At 40.5% G+C, this 17,990-nt stretch overlaps 1 protein-coding gene across 2 annotated transcripts in view; it reads right to left on the bottom strand.

Moving 5' to 3' along the window:
• Positions 1-17,990, bottom strand: part of dync1h1 (dynein, cytoplasmic 1, heavy chain 1) — an 85,356-nt gene that overhangs the window by 60,300 nt on the left and 7,066 nt on the right. For both annotated transcript variants that reach the window (XM_079386340.1, XM_079386341.1), the window contains exons 5-18: positions 17,219-17,405; positions 16,870-17,141; positions 16,200-16,427; positions 9,960-10,613; positions 6,782-7,204; positions 4,825-5,004; positions 4,591-4,740; positions 4,355-4,501; positions 2,991-3,131; positions 2,740-2,916; positions 2,540-2,650; positions 2,331-2,450; positions 1,040-1,279; positions 802-957 (exon numbers count right to left, since the gene is read on the bottom strand). In XM_079386340.1, the coding sequence (XP_079242466.1) occupies positions 802-957; positions 1,040-1,279; positions 2,331-2,450; positions 2,540-2,650; positions 2,740-2,916; positions 2,991-3,131; positions 4,355-4,501; positions 4,591-4,740; positions 4,825-5,004; positions 6,782-7,204; positions 9,960-10,613; positions 16,200-16,427; positions 16,870-17,141; positions 17,219-17,405 (3,186 nt within the window). The remainder of the gene's footprint in view (positions 1-801; positions 958-1,039; positions 1,280-2,330; positions 2,451-2,539; positions 2,651-2,739; positions 2,917-2,990; positions 3,132-4,354; positions 4,502-4,590; positions 4,741-4,824; positions 5,005-6,781; positions 7,205-9,959; positions 10,614-16,199; positions 16,428-16,869; positions 17,142-17,218; positions 17,406-17,990) is intronic.

Below are 17,990 nucleotides of genomic sequence, written 5' to 3'. Positions count from 1 at the left end.
GGTACATGTTTGTTAATTTTTAAAATAAGTAACATCAGTAAAAATTGCACCAACCGGTTTTATATGGTTACATTTATTCAGACCAATTAATCAAGCATCGGCCTCCCATAGTAGCATACATTTAAATCATGATAAACTCGGTTAAAACCACACATATAGCACCTCAATACCATGATAAAAATATAACTATATGGTTTTTAGGTAGCTTATTCGTATGAAAAACAGTAGTCTAAAAACATTCTGTATAAATGCACACATGCTATAGCTTAACCTCAAATACATACACTATAACTATAATATACATTACTCCTGTAATAAAATTCAATGTGAATATCCCAAATTCTGCCACAATACCATGGTGCAGTGAGTGTTACTACAGTAAAACCATGGTAAATGATGGCGATGTGTAGATTGAAAAGCCTTCTGACCGTCTCGTTGCACACAGCGTTTCTCCTGTTTGGCTATAAACTAGTTTAAATCAGAGTCATGTGTGTTCGTCGCTGAATTCAAGCGCTTCATACAGGATCTCACAGCGCTGTTTAGTGCTCACGCGACTGAGTAAATGCACTCAGAGTTCGTGCCGCGCGGCAGTTTGAGCGGTGATCCGAGCGGATAAACGGTCCGTGTGGCACGATTCAAATGAGTCGCTCGGTTTCGTTCCGCTTTTGGTGCATAGACATTATATCAAACATTTATTGAACTCTTCATATCGTTTTATCGAGGGAAATTATATCGTGATAATTACCGTTATTGAATCATCGCCCAGCCCTACTTGTAAAGCACTGAAGGTCAGTGACGCACCTGCACTCGCTCCTCGCTGCTGCTCAGCAGGCCCGTGTCCGTCAGCTCCAGCGCCTCTTTGGCCTTCGCACACTTCTCTCGGTCATCCTTCAGACGGCCGAATTTGCCCTCGTAGATGGTGAGCGACTGCAGCGCCTCCTCTGGACGCAGACTGCCCTGCAGCGACAACAAGCAGACAAACACTGAAAGAGAGCTGTAAACATCGGCCAGCACTCTCAGACCATCTCCAGACACGTACTGCCACAGGTTTGGTCTTCTCCCAGTCCGACAGCAGGTCTGTGGTGCGGTTCTCCACCGCACGGTCCTCCTGCACGATCTTCATCTGGAGGTTGGCCACCTGCTGCTGGATGGCCGTGTCTTTGCGCTTCATGATGTCGCTGAAGGCGCCCCACTCGCCCTCGATGTTATCGATGTAGAGCCAGGATGGAGGGAACTGGAACCGCTGCTTCTCCAGCAGACGCTGGCCGTTACGAAACAGCTGCAGGGGACCACAGACTTTAATGCCGCTTCCGCAATACTGTTTTATTCAATACTTCAATAACATTTTCTCCACAAAATCGTATTTAACTCTCTGGTGTTGTTCAGGTGACGGTAAAATGTTTTTAAAGATTTGTTTTTTTATTTCAGTGAAATTTAAGTACTATATTTTAGTTTGATAATGTATTTTGTTGAGTCTTTACCCATCTTCAAGAAACGGCTAAAAACACACATCTTCCATCTTCATTTGACCCTCTAACTCTAGCACTCTCTATTTCCATCCTAAAAAACTTCTTTATCATGAAAATGATTCTCTAACACTAGCATTCTCTATTCTTTTGATTTGTATTTTTAAAAAGACCCTAACACTAGCGTCAAGTTCTTATTACATAAACCCTAGTGTACGGCGTTAGGCTAACTGAGGCTTGTTATAGCACTTGCATATTACTGCTCTTTTGTTGATTTTGATTGCTTCTATTGTCCTCATTCGTAAGTCACTTTGAATAAAAACGTCTGCTAAATGAAAACGTATTATATTTAATATTTGGTATTTTTAGAGGATTTTATGGCACTACATTAATGTTGATACATTTATTACCTGTTAACCACTTTTTAAGCATAGACCTGAAAATGAAATTTCCTACTTAAACCGTTGTAAATCTTGAATGCTTTGGAGCACAGACTACAGTTTGATCTCCATTTAAAGACAACACTTGCAAGTAAAAACGTTAAAAAGAGAGATACAAAAAAAATAAGCTTATCATGAAAAATGCATAAAAATACTATTTTATAAGAAATACATATTTTCCAAAATATGTTTTACTCTAAAACTGCAAGAAAAATCAAAGCCATATATCTAAACACATTGTGCTCCAAATTTGAGGTTGATCTCTCCAAAAATATGCTTTCAGTCAGATCTGTTTGGTCACAGTACCAAATATTTCTACTAGATGAAATAATTTAATTCTAAAAATCCAAAACAATGGTTTTACTCAAAAAGGACTGAACACCACCAGAGGGTTGAGACTCTGTAGGAGGTATATTGTACTCACGTCCACTTGCTTCTCAAACTGTTTGATCTTGCGTTTGAGCGCCTGCACGTACGTGATGAAGGTCACAGCGTCAGAGGTGCTCGCAGTGTCCACAGAATGCTGCTCCAGCTCTTGACGAGACTGCACGAGGATCACAGAACAGTTCAGAACATTCACTTGAGTAAACAAACAAACATGACATTACCCATCAGCGACAGCTCGACGCTCACCTTGGAGATCTGCGAGTGGAAGTCCAGCATGTTGTTGCCCAACATCTGTCCAAACTTACTGAGCACTTCCTTATGCCACGAGTCGTACTTCAGATTCACCTTGGACTGAACCTATATGACACGGTATAAGAACAACACTTCAGCGTGATCATTGGTGGAGAGAAACCTCCTGACCGAACCGTGAGCAGCTTCCTCCTGACCTTGCCGTAGTCTATGACAACCGGCCCAAACTCCTTCCTGGTTTCTGCGTTGTCAAACGTGCCTCGAGCTTTGCGGATCTGCACCAGCAGCGCCTGCCACTTGTTGAGATCTTCTCCCAGACGGTTGTAGATGTTCTCGGGCTGCATGTCCCACAGACACTGGTACTGGAGCCACACCTGACGGAGCAAACGCAGTCAGTCTCGCGTCTGAATATGGTTCGCTCGCTCACTCTAAGAGAAGACGCCGTTACCTTGACGTACTGCTCCACCTCCGAGACGATCTCCTTCACAGCGTTGTAAGCTTCTTCCAGCGCAGACGGGCCATCAGGCATTCTGGTCAGAGCGTTCCTGTAAAACTTCTCCTCTTCTGATAACTCGTAGTGAACGCCGACCTGCGTGAAGAGCGAACGTTAAAGAGACAGTCAAAACCTGTACGAGATTCTTTCTTCTGTGAAACACCAAAAATGATGTTCTAAAGAATGTTAATAACCAAACACAGCTGCAGGTAGCCAATGACTCCCATAGTATCTTGTGGTATACAGGTGCATTATTACGGTTACTACGGCTGGGTTTTGACAAATTTCACAATTTGATTCTGACTCACAAGCATTCGATTCTATTCAATATTTATTATTTTGAATATATAACAGGTTCAGTACATAAAATCTCAACTAATGCTGTTAAATATAAAAGAGTCAGTTGGCAGTACATTACTATAATACTGAAGGCTAAAATTAACTGATTTATATACAAACACTTAAATTACTCTCAGTGAAGTTTTTATAATAAAGCCAAGATTATATTTATACTCTGTTTCTTGAAATATAAACATTTAAATGGTGGCTGTAATAAAACCTTGACAGATTTTTTCAAACAGAAATTAAACTAAAAAAATTTAAATAAAAAAGACGATTTGCTATATAGTGCATGTATTTTGCAAAATGCTCCTCTCTAGAATCTACCTGACTAACGAGTTTATGGTCACCGAATGTTTTCTGACATAAATGTAATATTACTCTACATATTGTTTACAAGCCGTTTTTTATTGACATCTTGCCATGGTTGAAACATTGATTGAGCGATTACATTCGACAGGATACGGATCTCTGTAAGTTGTACTCTTTATTTTAATGTAGCTTCAGGTGTTCATGTTTATTTTGTGCTGTAACTTGTATTAAAGCGGAGGATGACCACATCACGCGAGCTTCACGATGTCGCTTCTGGACTGAGGTGCTACAGAAATCTGTCATTCCACATTAAACAGCGCCAAAACGGCATTTATTGTTTGAATATTGAAACAATTGTAAGAATTTGAAATCGCAGACTGTTTCGTATAAAAAGTAACAGCACAAAGCTTGTTGCAATTTACTGGATAGGAGGTGCACTACAGTGTTCCGTTCATTAACTATAAACAGCCTAGACTAATCGATGCCGGGATTTAAGAATCAATATCTTTTCATAAAAACGAGAATAGATTACAATCGAGAAATCTTTTTTTTTGGTTACTTACAGGCTTACCATACAGGTTTGGAACAGCAGAATGATCATTTTTGGGTGAACTGTGTCTTTAAAGCAGGAGCTGAAAACTGAAGATGAATGCAGAGCAAACACACACCTGATATCTCTGACTCTGAATTCTGGGTAGAGACAGAATGACCATCTTCCAAGCAAACATCTCCTGGTAAAGCCTGTAGCGGCAGTCTTCGATCGGCGGGTTCAGATAGATGACCTGGTTTGTGATCCTCAATTCATGGATGACATTCTGTTTGGACGAAGAAAACATTTTAGTGTGACGTTACGAATCCTCAATGCAGACAGTCTCAAAACTACAGGACGACCATCAGCTCTTGCCTTAATCTTGGGTTCTCCTCCAGGCTTGTGACTGACTTGAGGAGCCTCAGTGTCCATGTCCACATCAGCCTTGTCCTCCATCTGTCCCCTGAGAACCTGCGTCCAGGCTTTGAGTCCGGCCTGCAGACGCACCCCGAGGATGCGCTCGATCTACGGAGGAAACAGCATCACATCTGATCAAACACGACTCTCCGGACAGACGTGTCCCCTGCGCTTCTGTCCAGCTGAACTCACCTCGATGTCCAGTTTGTTGACCCAGATGGGCAGATTGGAGTACGAGTGCAGGTTCAGGTCGTCCACAGCCTTCTGGATGCGATTGAGGATCTCAGTGAACATCTTATTCTCATACATGCAGGTTTCGAGCGAGCGAACCTCCAGATCAATCTTCTCCTCGATCAGAAGAAGATCATCCACCTAAGAGCGAAACACAGTAATCAACATGACATTCAGATCTCTTCATCTTGACTGTAAACACAAAACATCTACACCAACCGAATTATGGACACACACAACAGAATTTATGTTTCTTAACCATTTCGACGGGCTGATACAGATAATTAGTTCCAATTAAGCTTTTATCAGCAGCTTCTAACTGAAGCTACTTCAGCAGACCTAACTGAAAACGTAGGTTTACACAAAGTATCCATATTAAAATGTACTGCAATCATAAATTAGGAAATCGCCTACAAAGCTTAACGTAAAAACTGATGCTTTCCTTTTGCGTCATCAAACGGTGACTGGTCTACATGATCGCCAAGCGCAGAGAAAAGTGAATATCAGTGATCTCATTAAATAAGCTTAAATACTTATGTCAGGCTGCACAATAAATCATATTAATCATGATCACAATTTCTGCTTCTCTCAATTTATTAAGCATAAAAGTCTGCTGGTTATTTATCCTGAAAATTTTAATTTCATTTTAATTTGGCATTTGCATTGATAACGAGCCTCCACAAAACTTTCATTTGCAGTCGCCCAATCATAAATCCATACATTTTCTGCTGTATTTACTTCAATATTCCTGATCTGTATATATGCAAGCGCTCTGTGCATTACAGAAACAGCGCTGATGATCAAACATGCAAGTTAGAGTTTAGAGACCTCTACTGGGATATTCATCTCGTCTGTTTTCTTCCATGCAGTAATCCGTGCTGTTCGCGGTGACTAAATCTGACAGCCTCTTGATTTATGTTTATGTCAAAGAGCAAAAATTCTGATAAAAATTTAAAAAAATGAGCATGACAATAATGATTAACTGTTTATCCATTATCATGCAGCCCTACTCGCACCATCTATGTCTATCCAGAGCTTGTAAATTTCTTTCAGCAAGTAACCAGAAAACTCCCACCATTTTGATGATTATTGTTTAATAATGCAAGTAATATAGGACCCTATGAATTCAGTTTTATTTTTTCTCAAATTTCTGTTTTTTCCCATTTTAATTTTTCTGGACTCTTTTTAGTGTTTAAATTGAATTATTAATTGCATGTCTAATATAAGTTTCGTGATTTTGATTTATAAATTAACATCAGTTAACAAACATTACATGTTTAGGGCTCTATGAAATGTTTATGGTTGTTACCAAAGTCTGAAGGAAATATTGTGATTATTCCTTCAAATAGTTTTATTAATTTTTCAACAGTAGCAGCAGCAGTATTACTTACATTCTACTGAATTATAGTAATATATTTCTGCCACAATGACCTCAAGTTAGACCAAACTTTTATTTTAACGGGTTGCCGTGCATACTTTTACAGTTCTGTGTGTATATGATATGACGCCAGTTTTACTCTAACGAGATGGTCAAATGCTCATGGAGTGACTCTCAGAGCAGTTCTGGAGATGTTGTTCATGTATTTATCTCCACATCTTTAGTGAGACGACAGATGCTGAAATGCTTCAGAATGTGTGCAGGAAACAAAACCGCACATCTGCACCATTCATTCACACAGACACGCTGTAATATTAACAAATACTAGTCCATATCATGATTTGATTGAAGTATAATGACGTACTTCTGATTAATTCATCCAAACTTTGACCAATTCTGTGATATTCCGCGTTATACTATTAATTCCATTTTTATGACTGGATTCCACGACTCCATCATCGCGGCCCTAATAATAAAGAATGTGTGTGTGTCAATTCATCTGATTGGTGCTCTAGTTTAACTGATCTTAAGCAGGTGGACCTTTTCTTGGAAGTTGAAGACGGTTTCGGCCAGACGCTGGACGTACGGGTCGAGTTTGTAGGACTCCCAGACCAGAGAGATGCCCTCGGTGACGAGCGCCTGCACCTCCTTCTTCAGACCAGCCACCAGCAGCGAGATGGACATCCTCTCCTCCACCTTCTCACAGGTGCGCTCGTAGGTGCGGACGCTCTCGATGAGCGAGATGGCGAAGGGATACAGCTGATTGGCCTGATGGGCTTTGTTGACGATGGCCAGCGGCACGCGGAAGCTCAGCCACTTCAGGTTACGCACCTCCTTGGAGAGCGTGATGATCTCGGGCAGGAAGTTGACCTTGAGCTTGAGCACGGTTCCGGTGCGTCCGCGGGCGCGCGTGTTCTCGATGGTGAAGATGCGGCCGGACACACCCAGGTTACGCTGCTGCACCTTTCAACACAATACAATGTTTATTTCTATAGCACAGTTTCAAACAACCGAAGTCGACTAAAGTGCATATGCAAAACAAAGCAGATCAACAAGATAATAAACAAACTATCAAACACTATCAGACTGTAAAATGGGTGAGGTTCACCTAAAGAGAGGACATTTCACAGCAAGTCAAGAAATATTGAATGCCAAAGGAAAAGAGTTGACTTAAAAATAGAGTTGAGGAAGACTTTATTCAAAGATTCCTCTCCTCCTCATCCCGTCTGCTGCCAAGCGGAAGCGAGCGCATGCGTCAGGATACTGCCTCCACAGTGGCAGCAGAACGTCTTCATAGAACGTTTATTAGCAAAATAAGAAAGCTTAGAGGCACGGCAAACACCTTGTCAAATAAATGACACAAAGTTTGAATAAAATTAAATCAAATGAAAAAAAAAAAAAACCTTCCAATATCACCTTCCAATATTTTCTTAAGATATTTATACTACAAAACAAGACAAACATACTAAGAATTCTGGAATTAAGATGCGTTTACTCGACAAGTAAAATATTGTGTCTTGTTTTCTGAAAATATTATCCAAAATTGTGAGTTTTAGCCAAGCATCCACCTCCCGCTCCCTCTCTTGAAACCAACACGGAAGTGACTAAAACTGCAATTCATCGACTGGCCGCTAATATGTTCACAGCCTGGTACAAAAAGTGGTTTTGGTCTATACAGCTAATTTTGCCCTTCGTGACAACTGTGAGGGGGGTGAATTTTATATAACTCATCCGTGTAAATTATATTAAGCCTTAAAGTTGTGCATAATTAAGGGCGTGGCCACTTGAGTGACAGGTGGATTGCCGCTCCGCTCCAGAGTGTGAAACTTAGAAAACTGGCTTTAAACATTTTTATTTGTACAGAAAAAACAATTATAGTTAGGACACTAGAGATCTGGCAATTAGATGTTTTAATGAAAGTTCTCAAACTTGATTTTTACCGCTACACTGTCTGCAAAGTCAAGCCAAGATAAAAGGCAGTAACTTCCACATTATATAGGGTGCTGATCACCATTTACACAATCATTATAGTAACATCTGTATAATATCTAGTGATCACTGGCTAGGATATAACATCTAGTAATGCAATTCAGTTTAGTTTTTTTCTGATCGTAACCAGACAAAGTTAAATGTGAGTGGATACCGTTTTGCAGCCAATTTATTTTCAATGTTCGCTAACATTAAAGGATGCAAAGACATACTTAGCCTATTGTTTTTACATCGAACTGAATTAAAATAGCTTAACCTATAAGAACGAGTTGTGGATTGATGTGAACGCCAGCAGGGATAATGCTCTGAATGATTGTGAATTAAACCTCTCCGATGGCGTTCATTGCAATGGATTTTATCGATTTACAAGAAAAGGAAACGGATTTAATAGCGAACGGTTACTGATTTTGTGTGATACGTCACGGCATTTGAGTGTGCAGCCCCAGACTGACAGCTAGCACCGAGTGAATAATCTGCATTATAACAAAACACTTTAAAGATCATTTACGATTAATTATTGTTGCCAAGTTATCTAGTCGTTATTGCTTACAGTGCTTCGTTATATAGAGCACTTTGTTACACCTACATTTCACTGCTGGTTATACCCTGTATAATTGTGTGTGAGACAAATAAAAATCTTGAATCTTGTTAGATGGCGATCTAATTTGTTTGTCTAATGATGTGCTGACAGATGTATAAAGTACACAAGTCACACCGTAGTTTAAACGCATTAGACTTTAATGGACAGTAAAACAAAGGCAGAATGCAGTATAACTCCAGGCTGGCACAGTATTGACGAACGAATGCAAACAAATGCAGAGCACCGTAACTTTGATCAAAAACAAAATCAAAGAGCGGTAACTGATGTTATACTGTGTTCTGCCTTGGTTTCTCCGGGGCTTTTCTCCATGATACTTAAACACATGATAAAGGAGGTCATTAATGTCCCAAAATTATCAGTAACTCATTTTTGACCAAAAACGAAGTTATGGTGTTTTGTCTTTGCACAGCAGCACTGCTGTCACTATAGACGGGTGTGATTTCAGCTCAGCTTTACCCACATCCTGCCTTTTATGCCCATTTTCGATTATCCGGGAGTGATGCACGGTGACGCGCTGCCAAGATGGTGGCGGTCGGCTCCGCCCACTTTAGGCTTCAAAAATACTCTTCAGAATCCTATGAGTGACGTTACGGACACTACTTTTTTTTTTTTTTTTACAGTCTATGGTTTTTGCCTAAAAGAATCAAAAATATCTGCCAATGGGGTTAGAAAAATGATCTTAATTCAAAGGCTAAACAAGATTATTTTTCTTACCCCATTGGCAGATATTTTTACTTGTTTTAAGCCAAAAATAACAAAATTTATATAATATTTTCAGAAAACAAGACATAATATCCTGAGTCATTTTACTTGTCAAGTAAACGCATCCTGATTCAAGAATTTGTAGACTCTAGAAAACGAGACAAAAATACTAAGGAAGAAAATCATTTTTTGCAGTCCAGGCTTTTCAAAATTAAAAATATTGCCAAAATATATGCCTTAAACGTGATAGTTCCCTTGCTGTCCATGCAGGGTCAGAGAGCTCTCAGATTTCATCAAAAATATCCTCATTTGTGTTCTGTCTTACGGGTTTGGAACAACACGAGGGTAATTAATGACAGAATTTTCACTTTTGGGTGAACTAACCCTTTAAGGTCGACTAAATGAAAGGCAGAACTGAGGTCTAACCTTCCTTGCCCAGTCATCGAAGATCTCCTGCGTGTTGAGCTTGGCTCGGAAGCTGTCTCCGTCCTGCTTGAGCTTCAGACCCTCCACGTGGTTCTCCCAGCCCTTCCCGAGGACGTCTTCCACGCGCTTCATGTAGGCCGTCAGCTGCCGGTCGATCTGCTTGGCCCAGATGATGGAGCCGGAGACCGGAGGCAGGTCTCGCACGTGGCTCATCTTGCAGGACTGGCTCTGAGGATACTGCACCTTGAACTTGTCGTGCAGAGCCTCGATGTCGTCTTTGACGCGCTGGATGAGCTGCGTCTGGTACTCTCGGATGGCTCCGCGGATGTGCGGCCGCACAAACAGGGCATTGAAGCGGGAGAAGATGCGGAACATCTCGTTGGCGTTCTTGGCGGTGCCCAGCTGGTCGCGCAGGCGTGCTGTAATGCGAGTCTCCACGCGGTCGATGCGCTCGTCATAACGCTTCATGGCCGCTTCCCAGGCCTCCACTCCCTCCTTCGAGACGTCCAGTCCGTCCACTTCCTTCACGTTTTCGTAGGCCAGATTGACTTCCTCGATGGCGTTGACGTCTGCGGCATCGAAGAGCACCTCGGCCACCTTCATATCGTCGGGCTCGGCCGTCTTTCCCTGAGCATGCTGGGGCACGGCGGACACCTGGAGAGAGGAAAACACTTTATTTCACACAACTCTGTGGAATAATCAATTCTGATTGGTCAGTCACCACATTCCAAGGTATGTTATTGCTTGATAACAGATACAAATAAAACAGGCTCATCCAGGTTACTGCAGTTGGCGCCATTCGTTTGCTGGGAAAATTTTTGGATGTACATTATCCCTTACATATATATCCTGACAACACTCTTGATACAACAAGCTGATCGTGCACATTTGTGCATGTACAATTGCAATCTGATTATTTACATTTAGTCATTTGGCAGACGCTTTTATCCAAAGCGACTTACAATTGGGGAATACAAGAAGCGATTAATCTTGAAGAGGCAATCAGACAGAGGAAGTGCTCGTAACTAGAGATCGACCGATATATCGATTTACCGATATTTTTCCCGATATTTAAGCATTTTTTCATAATCGAATATCGGTTTTGTAATATTGGATTCCCCGATAAACACCGCCATCTTGTGGACGTTTTCAGAATTGCGCGCAGGATCGCAATTGCAGCGCATCTGAGGGGAGACGAGACAGCAACGGCGTGCAGGTACTTGATTTGCTGTAGTTAGTAAACTATTTAATATTACAGGCATTGATGCACAAATTAGATGTATTACATAAATGCCTGATATATAGTTTAAATGCAACTTGGCTCTAAGAAATATGATAAATAAGATACTCTGTCAAGCCCTGTCCCTATAAAGATAGGCTATAACTTTGCCTGAAATAACACAGCCATGAATTAGCACATGGTGGAAATAAAAGCGCTGAATTTAATTCTCTCTGTGGTCTATTAGTCTCGTGAAGTCGGAGTCACATAGATAATCCGTCGAGTCCTCTCCCAATAAAGACGTAACTTTGCATGAATTAAATAATACAGCCATGAATGATTGCATGTTGGAAAGAAAAGCATTGAATGTAATTCTCTCTCTGTTGTCTATATGCTCATCATTAGTCTCGTGAAGCCGCTTTCATATTGCAGTTCACTCAGCGGTTGATGCTCAAGAAATGCTCAGCACGGACACCGCATGTAACTTTTAACAAGATTCACTTTTTTGAAGCACCCTAAATTGTATTAACACTTACTATATAACCATTATTTCGTTTATAAACATCTAAATTAATACAACTCTATGGAAATTAATTATTTATTATCTCCGCGATTGATCGCAGTTTGAGTAGCCTATAGTTCTGTGTGGCATAGATAAAACCGCGCTGTCAGCAGCATAATTTAGAAATACAATAAAATACAATGCTTGTTATATTCCAATATTCCAGAGAATATTATTCCGTGAATTAACATTATCCAGTGAATTATTCTTCACTCTTTATCCTATTAAACAGCTTAAAAAACAGTTTTTAAAAATGAAGTTAAAAATGAAGTTGATATGACTCATTTCCTTTATTTTCTCCATTTGAAAACATTAGACTTTCTATGTTCATTTTGCTTACTGCTAATATTAGTGTTGCTGCTAAAGCTTTTTATAAATAAAATGTTTTTTATTGTTGTAATACGAAGATTACATTGAACATGACAGGGCTCTAGACTGCGACCAAAATGGTAATTGTTTGCGAGTTAAAATTTGACGTGGTCGCATTTGTACGAGTGGCAGGTCTGCGCTGCTCCAAAGCGTCTGCTGGAGCGCAACGGATGGATTTGTTTTCAAACTAAAGCAAAAGACCGCTTCTTAAACCAGAGAAGGTGAACGTGGTGGTATTCTTGTAGAAAAAACATGCAAGTCCTGTCAGCTACAGCCAGTTTAGTTTTACTTTTCTTTTTGTTTTCGTTTTGAGAAGCTTGTTATCTTTGCTGTTTACCGCAGGTTATGCTGCTTTCCTTAATTACATATATATATATATATATATATATATATATATATTAATATTTATTTGCTTCCTCAGAGTTTGCTAAACATTCTGTAATATACTAGGTATATAGTACAGCATGTGATGTGTCCTATGCCATGCCTCGTCTTATTCGTTTTTGTTGATAAATGTTATGTAAGAGTTTGTCATTGTCAACGTACTGTTTTATTGTTGTTGCGCTTTTTAATTAAGAATAACAATGAATCCATCTTTTGTTTTAGTCTTAAAAAGTTAAAGGTGTATAGAAATAAGCAAAACAGACAATGATCTTTTCTTGTAAAATGTGACACCAAGATCGCAAATTTGAAAGTAAAAAGCGCACGAAGAAAGGAATTCCTGTTCACAAAATTTAAATCACAAATAATACAGATGAAAAAGAACGAGTTGAATGTTGAAAACTTTCGTTACCATATAACTATAAACTATGATAAAAGTTCATCAGCATGCATTGATTAATCAAATGTTGTAGCAAAAACAAAACAAATTGCAACCAAATTATGTGCTCGTGCGCAAAAGTGGGATCAGTGGGAAGAATGAGTCTAGAGCCCTGCATGAAAGACTGCTAATTCTCAAAACATTTTTTGTTAAGATGACTGAAAGGAGGTAAAACCAAAGTGAAGTATGGACTTACTTCACGCAGTCATTTATTTACTTTATAACAGTAAATAAATATCGGTTCTGCATATCGGTTATCGGGCACATAGACATGCAAATAATTGGTATCGGTTATAAAAAATCAATATCGGTCGATCACTACTTGTAACACCAAGTCTCAGTCATTGTTCAAATAAGTACAAGCTAGTAAGCGGAGAGAAAGATAGAGGGAAAGTTTTTTTTTTTTTTTGAGTTTAGGATGAAGTCAAGTACTGCCGAAAGAGATGAGTTTTCAGTTGTTGCTTGAAGATTGCCAGGGATCCGGCGTTCCGGATAGGGGTGGGAAGATTATTCCACCAGCCAGGAATGGTGAACGAGAATGTTCTGGAGAGTGATTTTGAGCCTCTCTGTGATAGTACCAATGTGATGGTGATTATCTTTAAAGAGGTCATCGGATGCCCATTTTACACAAGTTGATATGATTCTTTAGGGTCTTAATGAAAAGTCTATAACTTACTTTGGTTAAAATTTCTCAATGGTAGTGTAAAACACACCTTTACCCTGTCAAAATCAGCTCTGTTTTCAGCACGGCGATCTAGTTCATGTTGATTTAAATGCTAGTGAGCCCTGCTAACTCCGCCCCTCTCTTCCGTGGAGTGACAAGCAGACCATAGATACGTGTAGATCCCCTATTCGACCGCTCCAGATACATTGATGCGTCAGCCATCTCGCGTTCACCATAATAATCAATGAATATTCAAAGATATACAAGCGTATAACTTGCTGTTGTAGACGCACACAGTCAATGTGCTCAAAGATTCACAAACAGTTCCAAAAACGGCAGTCCACAATGAGGCATCTAGGTATACATCTATGGAGTATACTAAACTTCAGCCGTGAAACTGGCTAACTAGCACATTGTTAGGAAAGGCGATTTGCAAAGATTCATAAAAATCCTTATACTCACTGGATCATGAATAATTCGCGCGAAGACACATTTATGCAGATCAGGATTGGAGCATTCACTTCAAAGCGAAAGTAAGGTTAATCCTCTGCGTCTTCAGCGGCTCAGATGTCAGGAGTAAACAACGACTGCTTTATTCATTACTGCATCCAACAACTAAACACCTCAATCACTTAATCTGAGACATCTGCACCGGAGGCGGACAGCTCTCAGCTCACTCAGGGCGGGTCTAAGGTAAGATGGTCTTGTCAATCAACTATCGTGGGAGGGGCCTGTGCAGAACTACGTCATTCTGACAGGAATCTCAGAACAGCCTTATTTGAGAAAGGAGATTTTAAAAAGACCACAGGGTGGATTTATCACTATTATAGGATGGATGTGTACAACTTGTAAAGTGAATTTTGCATCCGATGACCCCTTTAAAAAGTACGAATGGAAAAAACAAAACAAATGAAATACAATTTTTACAAATGTTTCAAGATACATTCTTATATCGAATTCTATTTAAATTCTGTGCCTCCTAAGTCATAATAATAAAGCACAAAGGCAACATGTTATGTTGTAAGAACATCGGTTTCGCTTTTTTTATTATGTCAGCATACCAATGCAACATCAGAAATTAATGAAGATCTGAAGAGTTGCAATACAAAGTATGGACTGTCAATCATTGAAATTTGCAATCAGATGCACAAATAATCAGATTTGGACTGACAGTGTGAATGTAGCTTTAAAGACGCTTAAATCCAAATTTGAGGTTTGTCTCTTCTGTTCACGTCTGTAGCTGTATGGTAATTATCAAATATATGTCCCTGCAGCACAAAAGCAGTCATGAGTAGCACAGGTATATCTGTAGCAATAGCCAACAATACATTGTATGGATCAAAATTATACATTTCTCTTTTATGACAAAAATCATTAGGATATTAAGATCATGTTCCATCAAGATATTTAGTACATTTCCTACTGTAAATATATCAAAACTTCATTTTTGATTAGTAATATGCATTGCTAAGAACTTCATTTGAACAACTTTAAAGATGATTTTCTCAATATTTAGATTTTTTTGCTCCCTCAGATTCCAGATTTTCAAATAGTTGTATCTCAGACAAATATTGTCCTATCATAACAAATCAGACATCAATGGAGAGATTATTTATTCAGCTTGCATAAATCTCAATTGAACAAAATTGACCCTTATGACTGGTTTTGTGGTCCAGGTTCACATATTAACATGAACTAAAACGCTCATGATAGCCCATGCCATGTCAGTCCTGTCTGTTGAGTCACAAACTCAATCTGAGGCTCGTCAGGAAACACTTAATCACTGACTACGTTTACACGCACCATTTTTGGTTCAATCGGACTGAATTCATACCGATCGATGAATCTGAATTTAGTGTTTACATGAACGCTAAATAAAGTGATGGGGTTGATGTGTGTGTTTGTGTCACAAAGATTGCTTCAAATCTGAATTTTTTTTTTTGACATGCGCGCACTGAACAAATATGGAGTTTCTCACTGTTTGCACATAACCACTCTCCTACACGGTTTATTTTTGTTTTTAACAGCGGAATTAATATTTATCCATTTCTGGATAAATATACATATAAACCGCAGCGCTGTGCTGCTCATATTTATCACGGAGAAAAATGCCCCTCCCTGCGCACAAAACGGGTTGCCTGTGGATGAGAATCCAAAACAAGCACTGGTGGGAGGTTGTCCTGCTCCACTTCACAGTTGCCGAGTGAAAGGAGAGTTTTATAATGACAGCACAAGCATTTACACAACACTTTATTCAAAAGGAAGAACCGCTCGTTGTGCAAGTCATACGTCATTACGCTATTTCTGCATCATTGCACATGCGCAGTCCTTTCAACTTTCTGTTTTCAATCCGATCGAGTGTTTACATGCACGCTCAATCGTATTAGAAAAGGAATAAACCACCCCCTTCATTCCGATCGAGCTCTGTCGGATCGATTAAGGTGTTTACATGAAGCCTTTTCAGTCCGATTGAGCCGTCAATCAGATTACAAACTGATTATTTGGTTGCATGTAAACGTAGCCACTGATTGGTCAATAGAATAACAGATCAAAACTTCACTTCACACCATCAGAACAATCACAAACAGAAGCCGTCAGATTCATACCTGAGGTCTGAGCACACGAACGATGACGGCTCTCAGCTGCTCGTGCTGCCGTCTGAAGCGCCGCATGTGATCCAAGCGGGCCTGGAGCTTACGGTGAGCCGGACTGAGACGCCACACCATCTTCAGATTCTCCTCCCTCTTCCTCTTCACAATGTCCCTCAGGAGCACCTGCAGCTTCTCGTACTCGTCCTCCCACGTCTGGAAGACTTCGAAACACGCCACCATCACCTGCGGAGGAAGGAGAGCGTGAGGCGTGAGCTGCATCGCTGCGGGAGGAGAGAGTAGGGCTGGGAATCGTTTGGGTTTTTACAAAGCCAGATCCAAATCAATACTTTTAAAATGGTACCAGTGCCTAAACGGTGCCTGAACCGATACTTACAATAAAAAATTATGTTTTTATAGATTTATATTTCCCTTTGTTTTGAAACAACACAATGTCTTTCCTGTGCGGAAATTATTTGAAAAAATTATTTAAAATTTTGGTTCATTTTGAGCAAAAACTTAATTGTTAGCACTAATAAATATCAGGGATGTAACGATATCAAAATCTCACAATTTATAAAATAATCGATACTGAATCGAATCGGTAATCGAATCATGAAATTTGTGTCAAAACCCAGCCCTATTTTATACCCAACCCTCAGAGCGAGTGCTGCTGGCTCAGCCATACCTTCTCAAACTCCTCGTACGCCACATGCATGAGCTTGCGAGTGCCCAGCACTTTGAGCAGCTGAGAGCTCAGGTCTCTGGAGATGGCCTCCACCAGACGCAGCGCACGCTGGATGGGGTACTTGGTGTTTCGGATCTTGCGAAGGTGAGTGAAAATGGCCACCAGCGCCTGCCGGATCTTGTCGAGCTCGGTGGCCGACAGGAGATCGTTGAGGGGAAAGTCCTTCATCAGAGGGTTGTAGTCGTTCACCGTCTCCACAGCCTGCTTCAGGCCTGAGAAACACAACAGACCGTTCACAAACGTGGAGCATCATGGACTAACCTCATGATAACTCACGGCGCGCGCTCACCTGTGTCAGTGTCGAAGCTGACCGTGGCGTGGAAGCGTTTGCCGTGTTTGAGGATGTCGAGCGTCAGCAGCACCTCCGGACTCTCCCTCTTCTCCTGGATGCGGTTGAGAGCTCGCTCCAGGTTCAGCCAGAAGCCGATCTCCTGCAGCGCCGTTCCAGACGCCGGGTCTCGGTCCAGTTTAGTCACCTGAAAGAAACAGCAGCACAATGTTTGCATTTGTGCATTTTAATGTTTTGTATCATATTTGCTGCATCAGGCATTTATGGCTCATACAGTCTGAGAATATGGAGAAAAAGTAGCTCAATTTTATTCAGAGACTCAAAATAAGCAAAAATATGCAATTTGGTGCAGATGCTGATTAGGGCTGCAACGATTCGTCGACGTTGTCGACAAAAATCGATAATAGAAATAGTCGACAATGAATGTCATTGTCGAAGTTGTCGCCAGACATGTTTTTGAGGCATCCCTCTTCATTACAATCTCTGCCGAGAGTCGCACATGCGCATTAGCTTCTCTGCTGAGCGATAACATACAGAAATGGCGGCGTCCAACGCAGCAGCTGCGCGTACCAAAACATCTAAAGTTTGGGAGCATTTTAGCCTGGATACAGCGAATAAAAAGATTACCTGCATGGTTTGCAAAGCAGTCCTTGCGTATCACGGCAGCACCTCGGTGATGCACAAACATTTAAAGAGAAAGCACGTCGGACAGTTGAATGAAACGGAGTTTGACTCGCCTCGGTAAGATTTAAATAACATGGAAGCCAATACG

Source organism: Barbus barbus (genome assembly GCF_936440315.1).
Source record: "Barbus barbus genome assembly, chromosome: 30".
Lineage (NCBI taxonomy): Eukaryota > Metazoa > Chordata > Actinopteri > Cypriniformes > Cyprinidae > Barbus > Barbus barbus.
This window is presented reverse-complemented; position numbering and strand designations above follow the sequence as displayed.